Genomic DNA, 21,705 nt, shown 5'->3' with positions numbered 1-21,705 from the left:
TGACTTGGACACCTGCAACACCAAAGACCAAGGTGGTACCTGACCCCCCAGGCCTCTGCGTCAGCACCAACTAGAATGGTGCCTGTACCGGCACCGAAATCACTGCTGGGGATGAGGGTAAATGTGGTTGTGCCATCATAGCTGACTTGATCTCGATGGAGGAAGACCAGCACCTACTTCAGGGGTGTAGCTCTCCTGGGGAGCAAGAAAGGTGCCACGATCTTCAACTTCCTGAAGGGGAGCTCTAAAAAGGAGGGTGCGAAACTGTTCTCAGTGGTGTCAGATGGCAGAACAAGGAGCAATGGTCTGAAGTTGAAGAGGGAGAGGTGTAGGTTAGATATTAGGAAAAACTACTTCACCAGGCGGGTGGTGAAGCACTGAAATGCGTTGCCTAGAGAGGTGGTGGATTGTCCATCCCTTGAGGTTTTTAAGTACCGGCTGGACAAGGTCCTGGCTGGGATGACTTAGTGGGGGGTTGATCCTGCTTGAAGCAGGGGGCTGGACTAGATGACCTCCTGAGGTCCCTTCCAGCCCTGTGATTCTGTGATCCGGAGCAGGCTCTGTGTCATTCTGAATGCGTCAGGCATTGATGGTATCCCCAGCGAACGGGGACTGGACCTCTGGACTGGTGTCAACACTCAGCCTTTCAAGGCATGCCCTTGGCATGGGTCAGCCAACGGCGCCTCAGGCTTCTCCCTCTGCTTCAAGGCTGTGCCTGTTGTTTTTGTGAGGCACCTGGGAACTGAGACTTATGTCTCCTAGAATGTTGAGGTGCTGGTCCATCACCATGGTGCTGGGCTCCATTCTCCTTTGCTGGTGCTGCAGTCAAGCTCAGTGCCAGCGCACCCCGCATCAAAGACCCTGTGCTCAGCGGAGTGGATGGGGACTTCTCTTGCCGGAGAGCTGTCTCCATTAGGACCTTAGAACGCTGTGCCCTGTCCTCTAAGGTCCTGGGTTTAACTGTCCTACAGATAGGACACCGATCCTGTTGGTGACTCTTACCTAAACACTTTATACAGGCAGTGTGCAGGTTGCTTTTTGGCATGCTCTTGCCACAGTCTTCATAGGTCTTGAAGCCTGGGGACTTTGGCGTGCCCTGGCACATAGGCTGTGAGAATGGGGAAACAGCCTCCCTACTCAAGCCCAAGAAATTACTCTAACTATAACAAACTACTGAACTATTCAATTAACTAACTATTTAACTATTAACAATTAATTAAACTATCTACAGATAAGAACTAAAGTTACCGGCCTACAGGACAGAGTGCCCCTAACCCTAACCCTAGACTATGATGATAGAACAAAAAGCAATGGCTTTAAATTGAAGCACAGGAGGTTTAGGTTGGACATTAGGGAAAACTTTCTAAGGCTGAATCTACACTAGCCCCTTCCTTTTGGAAGGGGCATGGTAATGAGCCACACCGGCAAATGCTAATGAGGCGCTACCATGAATATGCAGTGCCACATTAGCATAATGCTGCCTCACATGATTCAAAAGTGCTGCTTTTGAATTGCACGCCGCCCGTCTAGATGGGGGCCTTTCGAAAGGACCCCCGCACTTTCAAAGTCTCTTCTTCCTAAAGCCAAATAGGAAGAAGGGGCTTTTGAAATCTGGGGGGTCTTTTCGAAAGGCCCCCATCTACACAGGCAGCATGAAATTTTAAAGTGGCACTTTTGAACCGCACGCTGCTGGCGTTATGCTAATGAGGTGCTGCATATTAATAGCAGTGCCTCATTAGCATCTGCCAACATGGCACGTTACTATGCCCTTCCAAAAGGAAGCGGCTAGTGTGGATGTAGCCTAAGTGTCAGGGTGAAACAAAACAGCAGAAATGTAGAACTTTAAAGACTAACAAAGTGATTTATTCAGTGACGAGCTCTCGTGGGACAGACCCAGTCCATCAGATTAATCGCATTTCCCATATAGACTGACATCGACAAGTACAGGTCCAACAAAAATTGCAGTTAAAAACTGACAAATCGAGTACATTCGATTGAAGCAGGTGGGAGAGAGATGGGAGTGTTAAGTGTCTTGCTGAGATGATGACAAGCATCAAAGGAAGGGAAGCAATCCTTGTAATGTGTGAGGTAATTGTTGTCTCTGTTCATACCAAGTGTCAGGGTGGGTAAGTATGGGAACAAATTGCCTGCGGGGGTTGTGGAATCCCCATCATTGGAAATTTTAAGGGCAGGATGGACAAACACCTGTCAGGGACTATAGCTGGTACTTGGTCCTGTCATGAGAGCAGAGGACTGAACTTGATGACCTCTCAAGGTCCCTTCCAGTCTATGATTGTATGATTTTAAGAAAAGTATCCCAGGATGCTTTAGACTGGCTGATGTGGGGTCCCAGTACAGAAACAGCTACACTGAAAACTCACACACATTCAGCCATGTGCATCAGTAACAAACCCCTCTATCACCAAATTGATCCTCTCCTCAGAGACAGAAGGCTGCTGCAGTTTCCTATCACTGAGGACAGTCTCCTCACACCCTGCCTGGTCATTTAGTGCATCAGCTCAGTTGTGGTGACCTTTCCCTTCTGGTCCCAAGGGCTTTTCTGTTTACAGTGTCCCAGCAGTTGTCAGAGGCCAGATGGGACAGGGAGAAGATCCAAGCAGGTTGTGGTGCTGCGGAAAGCCATAAGAGAGAATTGCAGAGACAGAAAAAGGAAGCATTAGGATGCAGTACTGACAGATTCGATGGCTCTGCAGCTTGCTGTGTTGGCGGGGTTATGGTGGGTGCAGCCCTGGCAAACTCCTGGGCCACAGGAGAGGTCAGGAGCAAAAGACAGAAGAAGTCTGTGGCTGCCTGGTCTGCTGCTGATAGGGAAATGGAGTCTCCACCATTGAAACGGGACTCAGCAGACACCTGGAGACCAGAACTGGAGTCAGTGGTACAGGGTTTCCAATCTCCCTCACAGATACAGGGAAAGGATTAGTGGTACCTGAACCATCTTGTGTGTTGGCACCAGCTCCATGCCCATCTTTGCTTTTCCTGGAGGAGGTGGGTATGTCACCCTGAGTCCTGGAGTGGTCTTGATTGGTTTTGTGTGACCTTTTCATAGACGTACTCATTGATTTCTTCTGGGAGATGCCTGCTCCAGAATGTGAAGCAACTTCTCTTTGGAGCCCCAGGGTGACTTGATGAGGGCCTCACTAGTGAAGCAAGCTGCATGGCCTGTTCAAGAAGGTGCTGTCTCAAGCGAAGGTCTGAGTTACTTGATACACACCAAGGTAGCACAAGCACTGTGTGGCAATCGCTCCTCCACATGAAGGACAAGGTTTAGATGTGGTGTGGTCCTCTTTGAGGGAAGCAAACGAACAATAAAGGTACTAAGAACCAGCCACAGCTACAACCACACTGTGCTCTGACTCCAGCTGTGGGTAGTATGAAGGATACAAGGGACATTGTGGTGGTGCTGCCTCTATAGCCAGGGAGGACTATGGCCCCAGGGATTAAGCACTGCCTCTCTGCAGCTACTGCTGGGCAATTTCTCTGGGTCCAATGTGCTGGCATGCGCACACCTAATGGAACACAGCTGCTCTAATCACAGAGACAAACTGTGTTGCATATTGTTAACTTTATTCTGACTGCAAGAAACTGTATGAGCACAGGCATTTGCTGTGGTGTTGGTCTCTGACTGGAGTCAATTCTTGATGCAGTTAACCCCTGGGAAGAAAGTGTGGAGCTGAGGTTCTTGGGAGAGGGGATTCCCCTGCATGAAGTTTGACACTCACTGTTCCAGGACCTATAGATGTGTGTAAATAAAACACAATTACCCATAACCCACTCCCAGATTTTACATCACTGATTTCTCCTACAGCAGGAGCCCAGACTGCGAGACCCCAGGATCTGTTACTGGCAGATACATGGCAACACTGCTACTACAATAGAGAAAATGTAAATCTTTGATGCTGTCAGACCTGAAACGGCTCAAGAGATTTAAACTTTCACAAACTAAATTTACTACAGAGCCCAAGCCTGGGACACTTCAACCACGAAAGATGACTGGCAGCGTTGTCACTAAGAATTGCTCTAACATTCATCCAGCTGAACAGTGCAACAAAACATGATTGCCATATTCTTCAGGTGGCTCCAGAGGGTGAGCAGCTCCAGAATCCAGACTGTTTCCACCTTTCTTCTAGCAACAGGGATGGGAAAAAGAGCCAAAGGATCCTACATAACCTGCTGAGTTTGAGCAGAAGCCTGTGTCCTTCTGCGACTGCTCACATCGCAGCTTGTCCTCCCCTCCCCTGCAACCCCCGGAATTCTTGCTGAAAAAAGAAGCTCCACGCAGACCAACCAAGCTTGAAATATGGGCAGGAAAGTAAGATTTTAATTATTCTTGTAACAGAGAAGAGGCTGCTTCATTGGTTCACATTTACAAAATGACTGGTAAAAAAGAAAAAGTATCCAGTGTAATTTCTGAGCCTATTTTAGAGTCCTGGGCAAAAGCATTGATATAGACAACAGAAAATATGCCTGCTACCTGAAAGGGCAAGGAAACATTTGAATCATTGTCCACACTGCAGCTGGCTGTACAGCCCTAGGCAAGCTATACATCTAAACGCCAATCAAAGGGGACCCTGGGGCCAGGCAGGAGTGAACCTTACTGCTGGTTCAGGGTGAGGATGTGGCATGTTGAGCACTGCTGAACAGCTTCAGATTGCAAGTAGCCCAGGGCTGCTTTATGAACTGCAGGCACTGTTTGGGGGAGAAGCTGCACAAATTGTATCCTCTTGCATCAGTCAGAGGAGCCAACTTGCTTCCCAGCTGTGCAGCAGTGTGTGATCAGGAAGCAGGCCCTTGGTGCACACTGTCAGGCATCCCTGCCAGTTGTGAGCTGAAGACATTGCCTGGCCCAGGATATCAGCACCATGCACCGTGTACCAAGAACAGAACTGCAGGCCCTGGTAAGCCTCTGGCTAAAACTCTTGCCCTCAGAGCTCCTGTCTCCTTAGTTTCATAAGATACAACTGTTCCACGGTGCCTGTATGTGTCACAACAAAGGATCCCTGTGCTCAGCCAGGAGCAGAGAGTAGCCTTTAAAGGGATCTGCAGACTGGAGCTGAGCTCCCTGCCACACTGGATCACACATCTGCAGTCAGGAGAGGGCTGGTTTGTGTTTGGCACAGACAAGAGGAACACAGCTGGGGCAAAGGGAATCTCCAGGCACATGCGTGAATATGGCTTTGAAGACTGCTGACAGGCTTAGTGCTGTACAAAGAACCATGAGACTCAGATATCTGGCCAGTATCAGGGCCGGTGCTGGCAGAGAAACACTTCAAAAAGCACAGCAGCAGCACTGGAGGGCCCAGGGAAATCCTTCCATTAACAGTCTCACCCAGAAAGACCATGCCCCCACCCCCGGCTCTCTGAGGATCACACAGTCCCACTGGCCCAAAGTAAGCCCACCACATCTACGACATTAATGAATATAGTCATCCACTTCAGGCAGCCTCCTGGCCAACCAGCTCTGAAACACACCAGCTGCTCTGCCTTGCTTTCAGGTTTAATGGGGGTGAGATCCATCTGCTTTGGCAGTACTGGGGACACAATGTGCAGAACGCAGAGGTGACACAGCAGATACAGGGCATGGGGTAGCAAGCCTGGCTCAGTCTGGAAGGAAGCCCTCTCACAACTCCTGGCACAGCAGCACACTCTATCATAGCCATGGCTTCTTACCAGCAGTTCCCACCCTGCCCATGGAAAGTGCAGCCTCAGCATTCCAGCCTGAAGGAGCAGCACCTGGTACAAGACAAGGGGGTAAGGCAAGCTGCAATTTGCCATCCTTCTCTCTCTCTGATCCGCAGGCCTCTCAGCTGTCGGTGTTGTATATCAGCTCCAGGGGCCCTTACGCCATGCTAGGGGGCCTGCCCAAACACAGAAAACCCCTGAAATCTTTCATCTCAGCTCAGGAGATGGGGAAGGGATGGATCTCTGACCGTAGGGAGTCCTTGTGCTTGGGGAGCCTGTCCTGGTTATACAAGCAGGATTAGTCAGCATAAAACAGCCTTAGAGACAGATATCTCTGCAGATGCTGCCAGGCAGTGGGGAGAAGACTGTGCGTTACCTGGGGTTGTTCCTGCAATGGAAACAACCCTCAGTCCTTCTTCCTGAAGGGGCTGGAAGGGACACAAGAGCCGTCTCCTGGTGATGGCCCAAGCCTTTCATCTACTATTCACACTGACGCACATGGCCTACGCTCCCAACAGTTCTCTGGGGCAAGTCTTGGCTCCTGCTTTCCTGGACTAGGAGTGGCCAGTGCAGCAATTGCAAAGGCCAGCCTGAACCTGGGTACATAGGCAGGAAACTCTCCTGCTGGGGAGTTCAGTGTTCCCTGGCCAGCACAGCCAAGATGTTGCTTGTACCTCACCTCCTGACAGCAGAGACAGCTCACCAAGCAGATTGGGGCAACATGAGGTGTGCTGTGAGCCACACAATCAGAAAAGCAGTCAAGGGCTCTGTCCTAGTGCACCCCACCCCGTGCACATGTGCCCTCCTGGGCCGCCTGCTGCACTGCACGAATGGAGCTCCAGGCTACCACAGTACCACAGCAACAATGGCCAGCTCTGCCAGGCAAGCCCCATGCTGTGCCAGCAGCTCCAGGACACATGGCCAAGCGCAGCCAGACACACAGGACTCCAATGCCCAGCTGAGGGTCAGCAGCAGCAAAAGGGAAAGTGCCAGGAGCAAACCAGCCTGAGGCAGCTTCCAGGGGGAGCCGGGCCCTAATTGTGCAGTGCAGCAGGAAGGTTCCTGGTGCCAAGTTAAGTAATGCCAGGACCACCCCCTGCCCACTTCCAGCTGTCTGCATGTCCCCACTCCCAATGCCACCAGAGCTTATCAGCCATTGGGTGACTCTGCACTACTCCTGGGCCTACAGAGCCAGCCCCACACTCCAGACTCCCCAGCTTGTGAGCTGAGCCTCCCACATGCCCGTTTACACTAACGCTGGTGTGATAATAGGAATGCTGGTCAAAACCCTAGAGCAGGGAAACAGAGCTGGTACAGCAGAGCATGATGGATGCCTTCTGCACTCTCATGCTGCCTCTGGTGCTAAGTGCTGGGGGCCAGCCCTCATGAGTGCCTCCCTGCAGCCCATGGGGCCATGTCTCACACCAACCCTCTGATGAAGCTAGTGTCCAAGTGCACAATGAGCATGCGCAGGAAGGACATCTCCTTGCGGGTGTTCTCGAAGATGACTCGGGGGTCGTCAGACTGGCAGCGTAGGCAGTTTGGGGCCATCACCATGGCCAAGTTGTTCACATCCATCTTTGTCTTGACCACGTTAGATGGCTGAGCAAAGATCTGCGAGCAAGAGGGGACGAGTCAGCCAGAACCACCAGGGAGTGGGGTGTGGGGAACCAGCCAGGGATGGAGGAACAGGCCTTGCTCCAGGGAGCAGCCAGAGCATGAGGCTACAGACACCGCACCAGAAGGAACGCCCCAGCAGTACCTGAGGCCAGGCATGGGAGCCTCTCTGGGGTTGCAGGGCTTCACAGTGTGATCCTTGGGGTGTGAGAGACCTGTCTTGCTCCATGGCAAACCAGGTAGGGAATGAACCCATTTCACACAGGAAATAGAGTCAAAGGCCCCAGCACATGATGGGTGCTCACCTGCAGGAAGTGGATGAGGTAGCATAGGACCAATCTGTTGAGCTCTGGAAGAAGCTGTACCACTGCTACGGCAGCGGCAGGGTCCTGGTACTTGCTGATGCACTCTGCATAGAACTGCTGGGGGATGACAGGCTCCTCTAGCTCCCGGAACCACAGCTTCAGTAGGGAGGCTGCAGGGAAGGCAGAATGAGGCATGAGAACACCCTTTCCCAACAGCACATGTCACACTCCCCACACCTGCTGCAAACATGACGGCTGCCTGGGACGTGCTCCAGACCACAGGACTTGGGGCACAGTGTGGGAAGTTACCCAGAGCTCCCTTCTCAGTATGACACAGGAGCTGAGCCACCCCAGTATCTCCAGTGCCTCTGGTTTCATTATGTCTCACGAAATTTGATGTTCTTCCTACAGGCCAGGCTGCAGAGTCAGGAGTCCGCATGAGAGTAAGCCTGGAACAGCTGTACCATGTCACTAAGCCAGGCCTGGGGGTTGAGCCAGCCTCCAGACATGCGGCCTGGAGGACATTCCTGACCACAAGCACATGATGATTTTATGTTCTTTGCACACTGGCTCCTCAGCAGCACAGCGACACCATGCCGCATGATTGGCTCAGCTTCGTCAGGATAGCAGAAACTGACACTTGCTGAATCACACCCAGAAGTTCCATGCTCACCCATGTCTTTCATCCACAATGGAATCACAGTCATCTGTGACAATGGCCCCTGGTGGCACAGACCCAGGAGTCCATTCCTGTTCTATGTCCCAAGGCCCTGCCAAGCTCAGCCCTGCCAGTCTGATCTCTCTCAGGGTCAGCCCTGAGCTGGGGTGGTTGGAGTAGACTATGCCTGCCTTTGGGAACTACCAGGATGACAACTGAGAAAAAGCAGAAAAACACAAGAACCAAAATGCTGCTCTTAAGGACAGTTGTACCTGCAGTGCCTGATTGCAGTGTCCTGCCTTTCTCACCACCCAGCTCTGTCTGCAGCACCTGAGTGCCAACTCCTGCCCCCACCCAGTTGTGTTGGCAGTGCTTGAGTGCTGGGTCTTGCCCCTTCCCCCATCCAGTTGTGTCTGTCTTGCCTGAGTGCCAGGTCCTGCCCCTGCCCACAACCAGCTGTGCTTGCAGTGCTTGAATGCTGGATCCTACCCCTGCCCCCGACAAGTTGTTTCTACACTGCCTGAGCACCAGGTCCTGCCCCTCTGACTACCCAGCTCTGTGTCTCCTGTGTTCTCACACTGTCTTGGTAGCCCATCTTACTCTGTGCACATTTTCCTGGCCCATAGCTACATGGCTGTCCAGTCCTCCTACCTGGTATATTGGGGTCGCTGAGGTTGTTGGGGATCCGCCACTGATCTACCTGCAATTTCAGTGCGTTGACTTCATCAATGTCACCGGGTATTCTGAAAGCACAGCCAGAAATACAGCAACAGCACTTGGTGTGCCAGCACACTGCAACGCAAGGCACCTTGGGGCAGGAAGCTGTCAGAGGTAGGCATGCACCTGGCAAGGGGATGAGCCCTGCAAAGGTGAATGTGCAGGCTGCCAGCACTCACAGAAACCTTTATTCAGCAAGACTGTGGTCTTTCTAATTCATGTCAGCCTTCAACAGCCCTTCAGGCACACCCCCTTCCAGCCCCTCTCCACTGAGCTGCTAGTGTCCTGAGGCCACACTTCCAGCAGCAGGTCAGCCTGCTGCATAGAGTGGGGTTGGAGGAGGCAGGGATTCTGAAAGCTGCTTTCAGACCACATCAGCATTTTAAAGGGTTAACTGAAATGACGGACTCCAGCACATTTCTTGATCAAAAAATTACAGATTTTATCCTAAAGCCTTTTTAGATGAACAGAGTGGGGTTGAAGGAGGCTGGGTTTCTGAAAGCTGCTTTCAGACCAGGTCAGCATTTTAATGGGTTAACTGATGTGAGGGACTCCAGCACATTTCCTGATCAAAAATTTACAGATTTTACCTCAAAGCCTTTTTAGATCTCTTCTTTCCACTTTCTCACCCGGAAGCTGAATGAGCCAAGTCCTTCTCACCAGCACACTGAAGATTCTACCTGCTGAACTAGTCTGAATGACTGCAGTGAGCTGCGCTCACATGTAACAATCAGGGAGAAGTGTACATGCCCTGCAATCTCACTGGCTAGTTCAGGGGAAACAAAAGTTTGGTAATTCCCAGGAACTGCTTTCAAATTGCTCATTATCTCTTGTACCTGTGGGAGAAGTGAGGCTTAAGGCCACTGCTAAACTTCGTTATGCAATATTTGAGTTCTGAGCAGGGGAAGCTACAACCTTGCAGTAACAGGCCAATGAAATTGTGACCCTTCATGCTTCCCTACTGGGAAGTCAGGACGCAAGGCCTCCTTGCTGGTCCCTGCTGCCACCTGCAGCAGTAACAAGGAAACCGGAATGCAAGCACCCAGCAGTTCCTCATCTTCATGAATACAGTATGGCTGTCCATCTACAGGATCTAGCACTTTCAGCCTTGCCTATGGATGCCATTGCAATCCCATGGGATACAAGAATTAAAATGCTCCGTTGTACTGCAGCCCCAGTTTTGTACCAAAGGAATTTGTGGTTAGTAATGCACTGCATCTGCCAGGATGTTGCTGCTTCCCTGCCTGGCTCAGGGCAGCGAGACAGTATCTCTAACTTCCACTGAGAGAACACACCCTACATAATCAGCACAAGATGGATCCAGATTGCTGACAACTCTCACTAATGCTGCTGGTGCAGAATGATTTTTGCCAGCATGTGGGGGAGGTCTAGGATGAATATTAGGGAAAACCACTTCATTAGGAGGGTGGTGAACACTGGAATGAATGGGTCACCTTAGAGAGGCAGTAGAATCTCCATCCTTAGAGGTGTTTATGGCCAGGCTTGACAAAGACCTGGCTGGCATGATTAGCTGGGGATGGCCCTGCTTTGAGTAGTGGATTGGACTAGGTGGGCTCCTGAGGTCTCTTCCTACCTTAATCTATAGTTCTACAAGTCATGAGGCATGTCTGCCTGCCAGCCCAAGGGTTCTGCCTCCCTCCCAGAGCTGTTCAACCACAATCACTTAATGCAGGGATGTGCAAAGTGGGGGGAGAGCCTCCGTGGGAAGGCATGAAATTTTGTAGCAGGGGTGATGCAGCATGATTGGCCTCACACACTTATTTTCTTACACATGCCAAAATATTTTTTTCATATTAATATAACCAATATTTCCATCTATTTGCGTTACATTAAACAGGTTTGGGGGTGGGGGCTGCTAATTACAGGGGCCAAACGTGGGGACTGACGTAAAAAGTTTGCTCACCCCTGACTTACTGTACTGAAAGTACACTACTGTGCCAGGAGCTCTTGAGATGTCCCAAACAGTGCTTTCATTATCACTCATTCATTCATAGTGAATCTGCAAAAGAAACCAACTCCTGTGACACCTGCTAAGAGACTAATGCCCCTTTGGGGGACTGCTGGAGGCCTGTACCTGAAACAGACATTCATGGGTTACTTCAGGCTCCTGGCCCCTTGCCATGTGAGTGGGGCTGATTCTGCTGGAACAGCAGGATTTTTCTGAGCCACTGGTACAGGTGGCTCTTTAAGCCAGCTGTAAAGAGGAGAGGTTGGAGGAAGCCCCAGGCAGAGAGTGAGGGCTGGGATAGCTGTTGAAGGGAATCATTGCCCTGTGGTAGCCAGAAGCTTAGGCCAGTCCTGTACTACTGTAAAGGTGGCTTTCTGATGACTATGTGAGTAGAGTTTTGGATGGGGCAGGGACAGTTGTTTGTACCAATCCCCTTCTGACTCTACTCAGTCCAATAACCACAATCCCTAAATCTTACCTGAATATTCCTTCAGCCTGTTCTCCGCCCAGAGTCAGGACTTGCTGAGACAGCTGGGTCTGTACCCAAGGCAGCTTGTTCTCTGGATACACATCTTGTTGTCGTAACATGATTTCTTCCAGAGAGCTGCCGAACAGTGAGGGCGTCACAATGGCACTTCTGGCATGTGTTATCTCCTCTAGTGTTGGCTTTCGGAGTCCCTGAGGGCAAAGCAAATACCTGTGAACTCATGCTCTATTGCCACATCTGTGGGAGACGAACTCTGTACAGGAAAAGACAGCGAGCAAACCTATGGCACACAGGCCAGGGCTCATGGGGCAGATAACTGGATGGCCCTAGGGCCACAAGCTTACAGGAAGTCATCCTTGAAACAAAACCCCCTTTGTGCAATGGGCGGTCCAAGGAGTGGGAGTTCCAATGTGTTAAGCCCCAGGAGAGCGGGGAGGCTGCTTGCAGTGGCAGAGAGAGATTCAGGGGTGGCTCTCTATTCCTCTCTGGTTCTCTAGCCACATTCTGATTTTCTCCAGGTGGGAAACAGTCCCACTTCCCCTGCCCGTTCTAGGCTGCATGGTGCTGAGGTAGAGCGGGGAAGAGTCCAGTTCTGGAGACCAGCTATGAATGAGTGCAACTTAAAGGCCAGCAGGGGGCGGCCATTCATTATACTGTCCTGGCTCCTTCCTTCTAGTCCCTCTTGGCACTGGAGCACGGAAAGGCGGACATTCCAAACACAGAGGTGAAGTCCAGGCTATCGCCATCTCCAAGAAGTGTTGTGTGTCCAGCTCGCAACATGCAGAAGCCTGATTTTCACAGGCACTGAGCACTTCTGAAAATCAGACTCCAGCTGAACACCCAAAGCCCAGGGCTTCTGGAGAACAGTGACCAAGAAATGGATTCAATTTCGCATTGCAGAGACAAGGCGGATGAGGTCAGCTCTTTTACTAGACCAATGTCTGCTCACTTCATGTGGCAAAGGGGAAATCAAACTGCTTCTTGCATATACTGCTGCTGACATGACCAATGCCGCCACAAAGGCTACAGTTCAGCTCTGCAGACAAGGATGAAGAGGAATAAAAGAAGAGTTTGGAAACATCCCTCTGACTGCCTGGCTGCCAGGGCCTGGCCCCTGCTACCAGCTGATGATGTGTCAGCTCCTCCTACCTCTCCACAGAGCCCACACAGCGCAGAGGTGCCCCAGGGAAATGTGACAAAATCCCTCTTCTCTGGGATCCAATTCCTCAGGACAAGTGTTGCTGGATGGCTGTCTGGAGCCTGATTCCAGCTGCACCACAAGCATAGCACTCTGTGGGGGTGAGCAGGCAGCTCCTGGCACCAGCCCTCCTCCTCCCAGGAATGTTTAAAATGAGAGCCACAGCGTGCAGCTGCCACGCCAGTCCACAAGAGCTGTCCATGAGCAACTGCTGCTTCATACCCAGCTGGCTCCACCCAGGAAAAGCTGAGCACTGTTTGCCACGTGGGCCAGGAATATTCCCCTGAGGATCCCATGGAGCATCATGCACACTCCCTGCTGTGAACACCTGGGAGAGTTGTTATTGGGAGACAGAGTTGGATAGTGAGATCTCACCCACTGTGGCTATGACTACACTAGCACACTACGTCACAGTAGCCTATTTTGACGTAAGAAGATCGAAATAGGCTACTTCGATGCCTATCGTCTACACATCCTCCAAGGCTGGTGCCATCAACGTTCAACGTCGAAGTAGCAATGGAGAATATCAAAAGGAGCTGCCCCGGAAGGAAATGTGGAGTGTCCACACACACAAGCGGTCCCCGTTGAAATAAGGGGCCAGCAAAGCCCCAAGCCGCTCCCTTAAAGGGCCGCTCCCAGACACACACGGCCTGCACAGCACGAGATCCACAGAGCTGACAACCAATTGCAGACCCTGTGCACGCAGCATGGACCCCCAGCTGCAGAAGCAGCAGCAGCAGCCAGAAGCCAGAAGCCCTGGGCTAAGGGCTGTTGCACAAGGTGACCATAGAGCCATGCAGGGGCTGGACGGAATGTCTCTCAACCCCTCAGCTGATGGCCACTATGGAGGACCCCGCTATTTCAACGTAGCAGGACGCGAATAGTCTACACATGCCGTGCTTCGATGTTGAACGTCGAAGTAGGGCGCTATTCCCATCTTCGGAAAGGAATAACGATTTCGACGTCTCGCTGCCTAACGTCGATTTCAACATCGAAATAGCTCACGGCACGTGTAGATGCAACGTGTACTATTTCAACGTTGTGCCAGCCACTTTGAAGTAGCCGAGTAGTGTAGATGCATGCTTGTGACTGGGAGTGAACTGCCTCATTTGCTGCAGCTAAGTTCCAATTTATCATCCAGAACAGCACCCTGGGGCCAGGGGCCTGCAGCAGTCCATGAATGCCTGGTGTACTGAGACCAAGGGCACCAGAGAAGGCAGCATGAAATGTTAGAGGAAAGTCTCCAGGACACAGCAAGTAGCTCACCTTCTTGCCCCCAGTGACCGCCACCTTCTGCAGCTTCCTGTAACAGAACCTGGCATATGTGCTGATGGGCAAACCTAGGGGAAAGAGAGACATGACAGTCAGTTCCACAGCACCACCAGACCCTGCCCCACCCCAAAGGGAAAATGCTGTCACTACACACATTGGATGCTAGGAGTTCCCCCTGCAGGGCCTCTGGACTCTGGCCCTTCCTTGGGAAGGGCAGGCCACACCCAAGTCTATGGGCTCTTAAAAGGAACCTGTAAAATGAGGGCAAGATTTGTTTTAGCAACATTCCCCCCAATGCCCTCCCCCCACTTTCCATGAGATACACAGACTAGATGGGGACTGTTCCCGAACACTGAAATTAACAAGTTCCAAAGTGCTGCAGGTGCACTGAAAGAGCTCTTTGTCTGCATTTCTTTTAACAGCAGCTCCCAGCTTGACCAACCTACAGAGCAGTCTAGTGCTTCTGCCCTGGGTTCAGCCCTGAGCTTTATACCCTCCAGGTTCCACAAACAGCATTGCAGTCCCAGGCTGCTGGCAGTGCCAAGAGAAGCCCAGTCCCTGAGGCCAAAGTACTCTGTGTTCTGGCGCAAAGCACATGGGCCTGCCCCTTACATCTCAGCATAGTGGGCTTCCAGTGCTCCAAGAACTAATTGCCACTCCACTGGGCAGCTTCTCTGACCTTCTGAATACACCGTGTGTGCCCAGGAGAGGGCATGTGTCTACCTCCACATCCCCTTCTGCAGGCCTCAGCCCAGCTACATCTCATCAGTACACTCTGACCATATGTGCACCCGGTCAAGGGAATTTCTGCAAGCATGTAATTCTCAGACTGAGATGACGGGTAGATGCCCTGGGCACAAACCATGGGTGGGGCATGCTACGGCATGCTACCTGGAGCAGCAACTGGCCAGGGCAGAGGCTGGGAAGAGGGCCCTTCCCACAGGTAAAGAACACAGCTTTCCTTAGCATGATCCCTTGATTCAGAATAGCATACATGCAGGTGGAGAAGTTCCTTCCCTTGCCTCTGGCACTTGAGCTAGGAACCAAGTGCATCAGCACATGCTTTCATCATTGCTCAGACCCAGAACCTGGCTCTGAGGCCTGAGTCATGGAGTACAGGGTTTACTTACAGAAAGGGGTGTGAGCTAGAATTAGATTATTCTGTCAACAGAAAAAAGGAGCTATTTTGCAACTGGCTTCCTCTTACTCACCTGCCTAACAAAGAATCATCCAGGGCATCTGGGAAAGACAATATTGTTTGTTGATTGTGCCACAGGACCCATTCTTTCAAGATGAATAATTCTGAAGGGTTGGCTATATTTCTTAGACTCCCATAGGCACAGGTACTCTACCTCCCCAGGAGTTAGAAACTCTGACTCCAGGAGAAGCCCTACCACTGACCTAATTTTGCCTATACCTTTAGTTGGGCAGTGTAAAGACGTCACTTGGGAGGGTGTGGATTTTCCCTACCCCTGAGCAACTTAAGTTATATTGACATAAGGTCCTAGCTTGGACCCAGCCTTAGACATGAAGACCTACTGAAATTTTACAGGAAGTGATAAGTGGTCTGGAACTTCACTACTAGGATTAACATTGGTTAAAGGAAGGAAGGACCTTAGACTTTTTGCCTTCCTGGGTGTTACAGGCACTCATCCTGTATGCTGGGATTTGCAATCCTGCAAATAGCTAATAGGCATAGGCTGCAGGATCTGGCTCACGGAGGTGCAAGCACAAATGTTTATTAAGATGGGTGGTCCGTCAATGCACTCTGCAGATGGGAGCACATGTGAGCCACGTATCTGAGTCCTGAGGTGTTTCTTAGCAGTGTCCATTGACCTGCCTGGTGCAATGAGCCTCTTCATGCTCCAGGGCCAAGGGTATCAGATGTAATGTGGGCTGCCACCTCTCCAGTCTCTCTGTTACCATTCCAGAATCCAGTATGAAGCAGGGTGGAAGGCAGGTGAGAAGTGGAGTGCAAAATAGGGCCCACGCATCTCAAAGAACCTCCAGAAACAGGAGAAAAACCTCCTCCTCTTCTTTGAGTGATAGCCCATAAGTGTGTTCTGTCTGTGGGTGACTCATGAGCAATGATCCACAAGGAGAGAGTGTGAAGGTGTCAATGGATGTGCAGTTTGCAGTACAGCCTGGTGCACAGTGACGCCTGTAGCTGCTGCTTGTGCGATGGCATAATATCTTGAATTGCGTGGACTGAATGCCACCTTGTCGTACAGCAGATGTCTTGCCAAGACATGTCTACCAGTGAGGTCAAGCAGGCAGCCTGTGTGTACAAAGAGTGTACAGTGACTCTGTCAGATAGGGCTGCATCTGATTGATTGTAGCATTCACAGATGTACCTGAGATCCATTTAGAGATGTGCTGGGACAAGGGGACTTGACCCTTGAACCTTTCTGCAATGTCCACAAATAGCTTTGGTGATGTGTGAAAGGGCTGAGACCTATATAGTGTAGAATGGCGCTGCACAGAAGATGTTGAGAGAGTGCAAGCTCCTTTCAGTGGGGAGGCATGTGGTTTGGGACAGAAAACCAGCACATGGAGGCACAGATTCAGGTGAAACTCCAACACTACTTTTACAAGGAATTTAGGGTGGAATAATGTGTAGGGGGATCTGCCACCGCAGTTGCTAGTTCACTGACGTCTGGCTGAGGTAATGGCTACCAAGAATGTCATATTTGTTGAGAGGCAGAAAAGGAAGCATATTGCCAGCAGCTCACAGACTGGTTTTGTGGGGGTGGAGAGAACAAAATGAAGGTCCCAGGTGGTCTGGGCTTGACTACTGGTGGAAAGGTGTTGAGTAAACTGTTCATGAAGTGATTGGTGGTGGGGTGCAAAAACCCCAAGGTGCCAACTATGGGAGGGAAAAATGCACAGAGTGCTGCCAGGCATACCAGCACAGAACTGAGGGCTAAGCATCATGCCTGAGAGCAAGGAAGTGGTTGAGGACGCTGAGATAGAATTGTGCTGAGTGAATGGTGGTGTGGTGATCCAATACTGCGAAAGAGGGATAACTCAGTGGTTTGAGCATTAGCCTACTAAACCCACAGTTGTGAGCTCAATCCTTGAGGTGGCCATTTAGAGTTTGGGGCAAATATATATCAGGGATGGTGCTCGGCCCTGCTGAGAGGGCAGGAGACTGGACTAGATGACCTCCTGAGGTCCTTTCCAGCTCTAGGGTATGTGTATAGTTCAGCACAGGCTCTGATGGGTTGTCTCCTGCCTTGGAGAAAGATTGCTTGCAGTGGGGTAGAACATGCATAGCCTTTTCAATGCCTACACAAATATCAGGCTGTGAGGTGAACAGGGCCCACATTGGGAAGACAGAACCCCTGCCAATCTTGTGTGAGGCTCTCTGGGAGTTTGCAGAGGCTGAGCAGTCTGTGACCAGAGGTCCATGAACAGGGTCAGAAAAGGTCTACAAGTGTGACAGTAGCACTGTTGCAGAAAATCTTGCACAGCACCCATGGCAGGAGAAGACTATGGTAAAGATGCAGCTGAGGAGGAGATAAGCACAGCATCAACCTGGGGGCAACTTTGGGTTCTTGGGGGCAGCAAAGAGGTCCCATGGAGGTTGTTCGTACCAGAGTATGGCACCATGTACTGCCCATGTGTGATTGACATAGAGGGTCCCATCAAGCACATGAGCCAGGGAATTCTGGGTGCCTGATAACTACACAACTTGAAGCCTCATGTGGTTCTAGATGCACCAGTTCCAAAGCCACACCAACTTGATACAGAGGGAAGGAGAAGTGGCACCACCCTGACAGTTGAGGTTGTCGGACAGCTACTGATCACAAAGGGACAGAAAGAACATGAGGGAGACCTGGCATGCCAAATGGATTATCTGCCATCCTAGCAAATTTATGTGCATCCTGGCTTCCCATGGCAACCACAGCCCCAAGCTATGTAGCAGTCTGAATGGGCTCCCCAATCCACAAGCGTGGTGGTGTCTCTCATGACAGTGGATGGTGATGTGGGAAGTGGGAAGGGAATGCTGATCATGATCTTGGAGGGACTGGACTACAAGAGAGAGGAGGACAGCATAGTTCAGGGAATGGTGAAGACAATGCATGTGGAGATATGCATGTACTGCTACCTACAGGCAAGCTGCCATATGTCCCAGGAAGGGGAGGCCATGTGAGACCATGGTGCCTGTTCTGCAATGCATATTGGCAATGAGGGCTGTCAGTGCTGCAAAGTGGTCTGCTAAGAGAAAGGCCTTCACCATGATGAGTTGAGACGTGCTTCGATAAAGTTCATCGTCACTGCACAGAGTGGAATAAAATCTATAATTTTTGAAAAAAATTTTAATTAAATCAGATTTTTTAATTTAAAGCATTTTAAAATCATTAATTAAATAATAAACTTCTCATTTAAAAGTTACAGTTACAATTAAATCTCATCACAGACATGCCACATGTACACTGTCCAGCCTACCTACCAGCTCTTGCTTCTTCAAAGTTCTGGGCTTTCAATTTATGTTTCTCAGCAGACTAAAAAGTACCATGTGCATAGGATAGTACTGCTTTGTTCTGGAATAATGTGGAAGTGGACCTTGGCCAAACTCAGCAGAAAGGACCCTGGGAACTTCAAAATCCCCTTATTCCTATTTGCTGATCGGAGTAAGGGGATTTTGAAGGTGGTGGGGTCCTTTCAAAAAGGAGCCCCGTCTGGACGAGCCGCAGCAATTTCAAAGTGCTGCAGCCACCCGCATGCTAATGAGGTGTTGAATATATAGTTCAGTCCTTCATTGGTAATCTTCGGAATGGCCATTTGTATGGCCATTTCAAAATTTTGGGCTAGTGTAGACATGGCGTATGAGAGGGAGCAGTATAATAGCTCCCAGCTCCAGTATAAGGAGGGAGAAAAAACAGTTGATTGTCTTTGGGTTAAGCTTAGAGGCAGAAACAACAGAGGTGATGTAGTTGGTGTCTGCTATAGACCGCCAGATCAGGGAGATGAGATAGATGAGGACTTCTTCACACAGCTAAATGAAGCTTCCAAATCACAGGCTCTGGTTCTCATGGGAGACTTTAGTCATCTGGACATTTGTTGGGAGACCAATACAGCAGCACACACACAATCCAGGAAGTTTTTGGAGAATGTTGGAGATAACTTCTTGGTACAAGTGCTGATAGAACTGACCAGGGGCCATGTGCAACTTGACCTGCTGCTCACAAACAGGGAAGAACTACTAGAAGAAATAGAAGTGGGTGATAACCTGGGCTGCAGCAACCATGAGATGGTAGATTTCAGGATCCTAACAAAAGGAAGAAAGGTGAGCAGTAAAATATAGACCCTTGATTTCAAAAGAGCAGACTTCAACTCCCTGAGAGAACTGATAGTCAGGATCCCTTGGGAAATGAAGATGAAGGGGAAAAAGAGTTCAGGAGAACTGGCAATATTTTAAAGAAGTCTTACTGAAGGCACAGGAACAAACCATCCTGCTGCATAGTAAGAAATGCAAATATGGTAGGCAACCAGCTTAGCTTAATAGAGAAAACCTTGGTCAGCTTAAACTCAAAAAGGATGCATATAAGAAATGGAAATGTGGACAGTTGACTAAGGAGGAGTACAAATTATGGCTGGAGAATGCCAGGCAGTAATCAGGAAAGCAAAAGCACAATTGGAACTGCAGCTGGCAAGGAATGTGAAGGGTAACAAGGGTTTCTACAGGCATGTTAACAGTAAGAGGGTTATCAGGGAAGGTGTGGGGCCACTACTAGATGAGAGAGGTAATCTAGTGACAGCTGGTGTAAGAAAAGCTGAAGTACTCAATGCTTTTTTGCCTCAGTCTTCACTGACAAGGACAGTTCCCATAATATGGTGCTAGATGATACAGCATGGGAAGATGCAGGGCAGCCCTCAGTGGGGAAGGAACTAGTTAAGAGCTACCTAGAAAAACTAGATGTACACAAATCCATGGGTCTGGATTTAATGCACCCAAGGGTACTGAGGGAACTGGCAGATGTCATTGCTAAACCTTTGGCCATTATCTTTGAAGACTCTTGGAGATCGGGAGAGATCCCGGATGACTGGAAAAAGGCAAATGTACTGCCCATCTTTAAAAAAGGAAAGGAGGACAATCCAGGGAACTATAGACACTGGTCAGCCTTACCCCTATCCCAAGGAAAATAATAGAGGGGATCCTCAAAGAATCCATTTTGGAGCACTTTCCCCTCTTCCAAGTGATCAAGAGTAGTCAACATGGATTCAGTAAGGGCAAGTTGTTCCTGACCAATCTGATTAGCTTCTGTGACAAGGTAACAGGCTCTGTGGACATGGGGAAGTCAGTGGATGTGATATACCTCAACTTTAGCAAAGATTTTGATACAGTCTCCCACAACATTCTTGCCCATACGTTGAGGAAGTATGGATTGGATCCACAGACTATAACATGGATAGAAAGCTGGTTTTGACAGTAGGGCCTAACGGGTAGTGGTCAATAGCTCAATATCTGGATGGCGGTTGGCTTCAAGCAGAGTGCCCTAAGGCTCGGTTCTGGGGCTGGTGTTGTTCAACATCTTTATTAAAGACCCGGATGAGGGACTGGATTGCACCCTCAGCGAGTTTGCAGACGACACTAAGCTAGTGGGAGAGGTGGACACGGAGGGTAGAGAGAAGATCCAGAGTGACCTGGATAAATTGGAGGATTGGGCCAAAAGAAATCTGATGCGGTTCAACAAGGAAAAGTGTAGAGTCCTGCACTTGATATGGAAGAATCCCAAGCACTGTTATAGGCTGGGGAATGATTGGATTAGCAGCAGTACAGTGGAAAGGGACCTAGGAGTTATGATGGATGAAAGGCTGGATACGAGTTAACAGCGTGCCCTTGTAGTCAAGAAGGCTAAAGGCATACTAGGGTGCATTAGGAGGAGCATTTCGAGCAGATCTAAGCTGTGTCTACACGTGCACGCTACTTCGAAGTAGCAGCACTAACTTCGAAATAGCGCCCATCGCGGCTACACGCGTCGGGCGCTATTTCGAAGTTAACTTCGACGTTAGGCGGCGAGACGTCCAAGTCGCTAACCTCATGAGGGGATCGGAATAGCGCCCTACTTCGACGTTCAACGTCGAAGTAGGGACCGTGTAGAAGATCCGCGTCCCACAACGTCGAAATTGCCGGGTCCTCCATGGCGGCCATCAGCTGGGGGGTTGAGAGATGCTCTCTCTCCAGCCCCTGAGGGGCTCTATGGTCACCGTGGGCAGCAGCCCTTAGTCCAGGGCTTCTGGCTGCTGCTGCAGCAGCTGGGGATCCATGCTGCATGGACAGGGTCTGCAACCAGTTGTCGGCTCTGTGTATCTTGTGTTGTTTAGTGCAACTGTGTCTGGGAGGGGCCCTTTAAGGGAGCGGCTTGCTGTTGAGTCCACCCTGTGACCCTGTCTGCAGCTGTGCCTGGCACCCTTATTTTGATGTGTGCTACTTTGGCGTGTAGACGTTCCCTTGCAGCGCCTATTTCGATGTGGTGCCGCGCAACGTCGAAGTTGAACATCGACGTTGCCAGCCCTGCAGGACGTGTAGACGTTATTCATCGAAATAGCCTATTTCGATGTTGCTACATCGAAATAAGCTATTTCGATGTTGGCTTCACGTGTAGACGTAGCCCTAGAGAGGTTGTTGTTCCCCTCTATTCGGGACTGGTGAGGCCACATCTGGAATACTGTGTCCAGTTTTGGACCCCTCAGTATAATAAGGATGTGGATGTGCTGGAGCAGGTTCAGTGGAGGACAACAAAACTGATTAAGGGGCTGGAGCACATGACCTAT

At 50.3% G+C, this 21,705-nt stretch overlaps 1 protein-coding gene across 4 annotated transcripts in view; it reads right to left on the bottom strand.

Annotated features, from left to right (window-relative positions):
* Window positions 1-1,867: 1,867 nt before the first annotated feature.
* The window catches only part of LOC142022025 (rho GTPase-activating protein 39-like), a 119,996-nt gene continuing 100,158 nt past the window's right edge, over window positions 1,868-21,705 (bottom strand). For all 4 annotated transcript variants that reach the window (XM_075011430.1, XM_075011432.1, XM_075011433.1 and 1 more), the window contains 5 exons: window positions 13,918-13,991; window positions 11,445-11,644; window positions 8,932-9,023; window positions 7,623-7,792; window positions 1,868-7,314 (listed from right to left, as the gene is read on the bottom strand). In XM_075011430.1, the coding sequence (XP_074867531.1) occupies window positions 7,120-7,314; window positions 7,623-7,792; window positions 8,932-9,023; window positions 11,445-11,644; window positions 13,918-13,991 (731 nt within the window). In that variant the 3' untranslated portion in view covers window positions 1,868-7,119. The remainder of the gene's footprint in view (window positions 7,315-7,622; window positions 7,793-8,931; window positions 9,024-11,444; window positions 11,645-13,917; window positions 13,992-21,705) is intronic.

The sequence above is a fragment of the Carettochelys insculpta genome, chromosome 17 (genome assembly GCF_033958435.1).
Source record: "Carettochelys insculpta isolate YL-2023 chromosome 17, ASM3395843v1, whole genome shotgun sequence".
In the NCBI taxonomy this organism is placed as follows: Eukaryota; Metazoa; Chordata; order Testudines; family Carettochelyidae; genus Carettochelys; species Carettochelys insculpta.
Note: the sequence above shows the minus strand (reverse complement) of the source record. Positions and strands in the feature narration are given on the sequence as shown.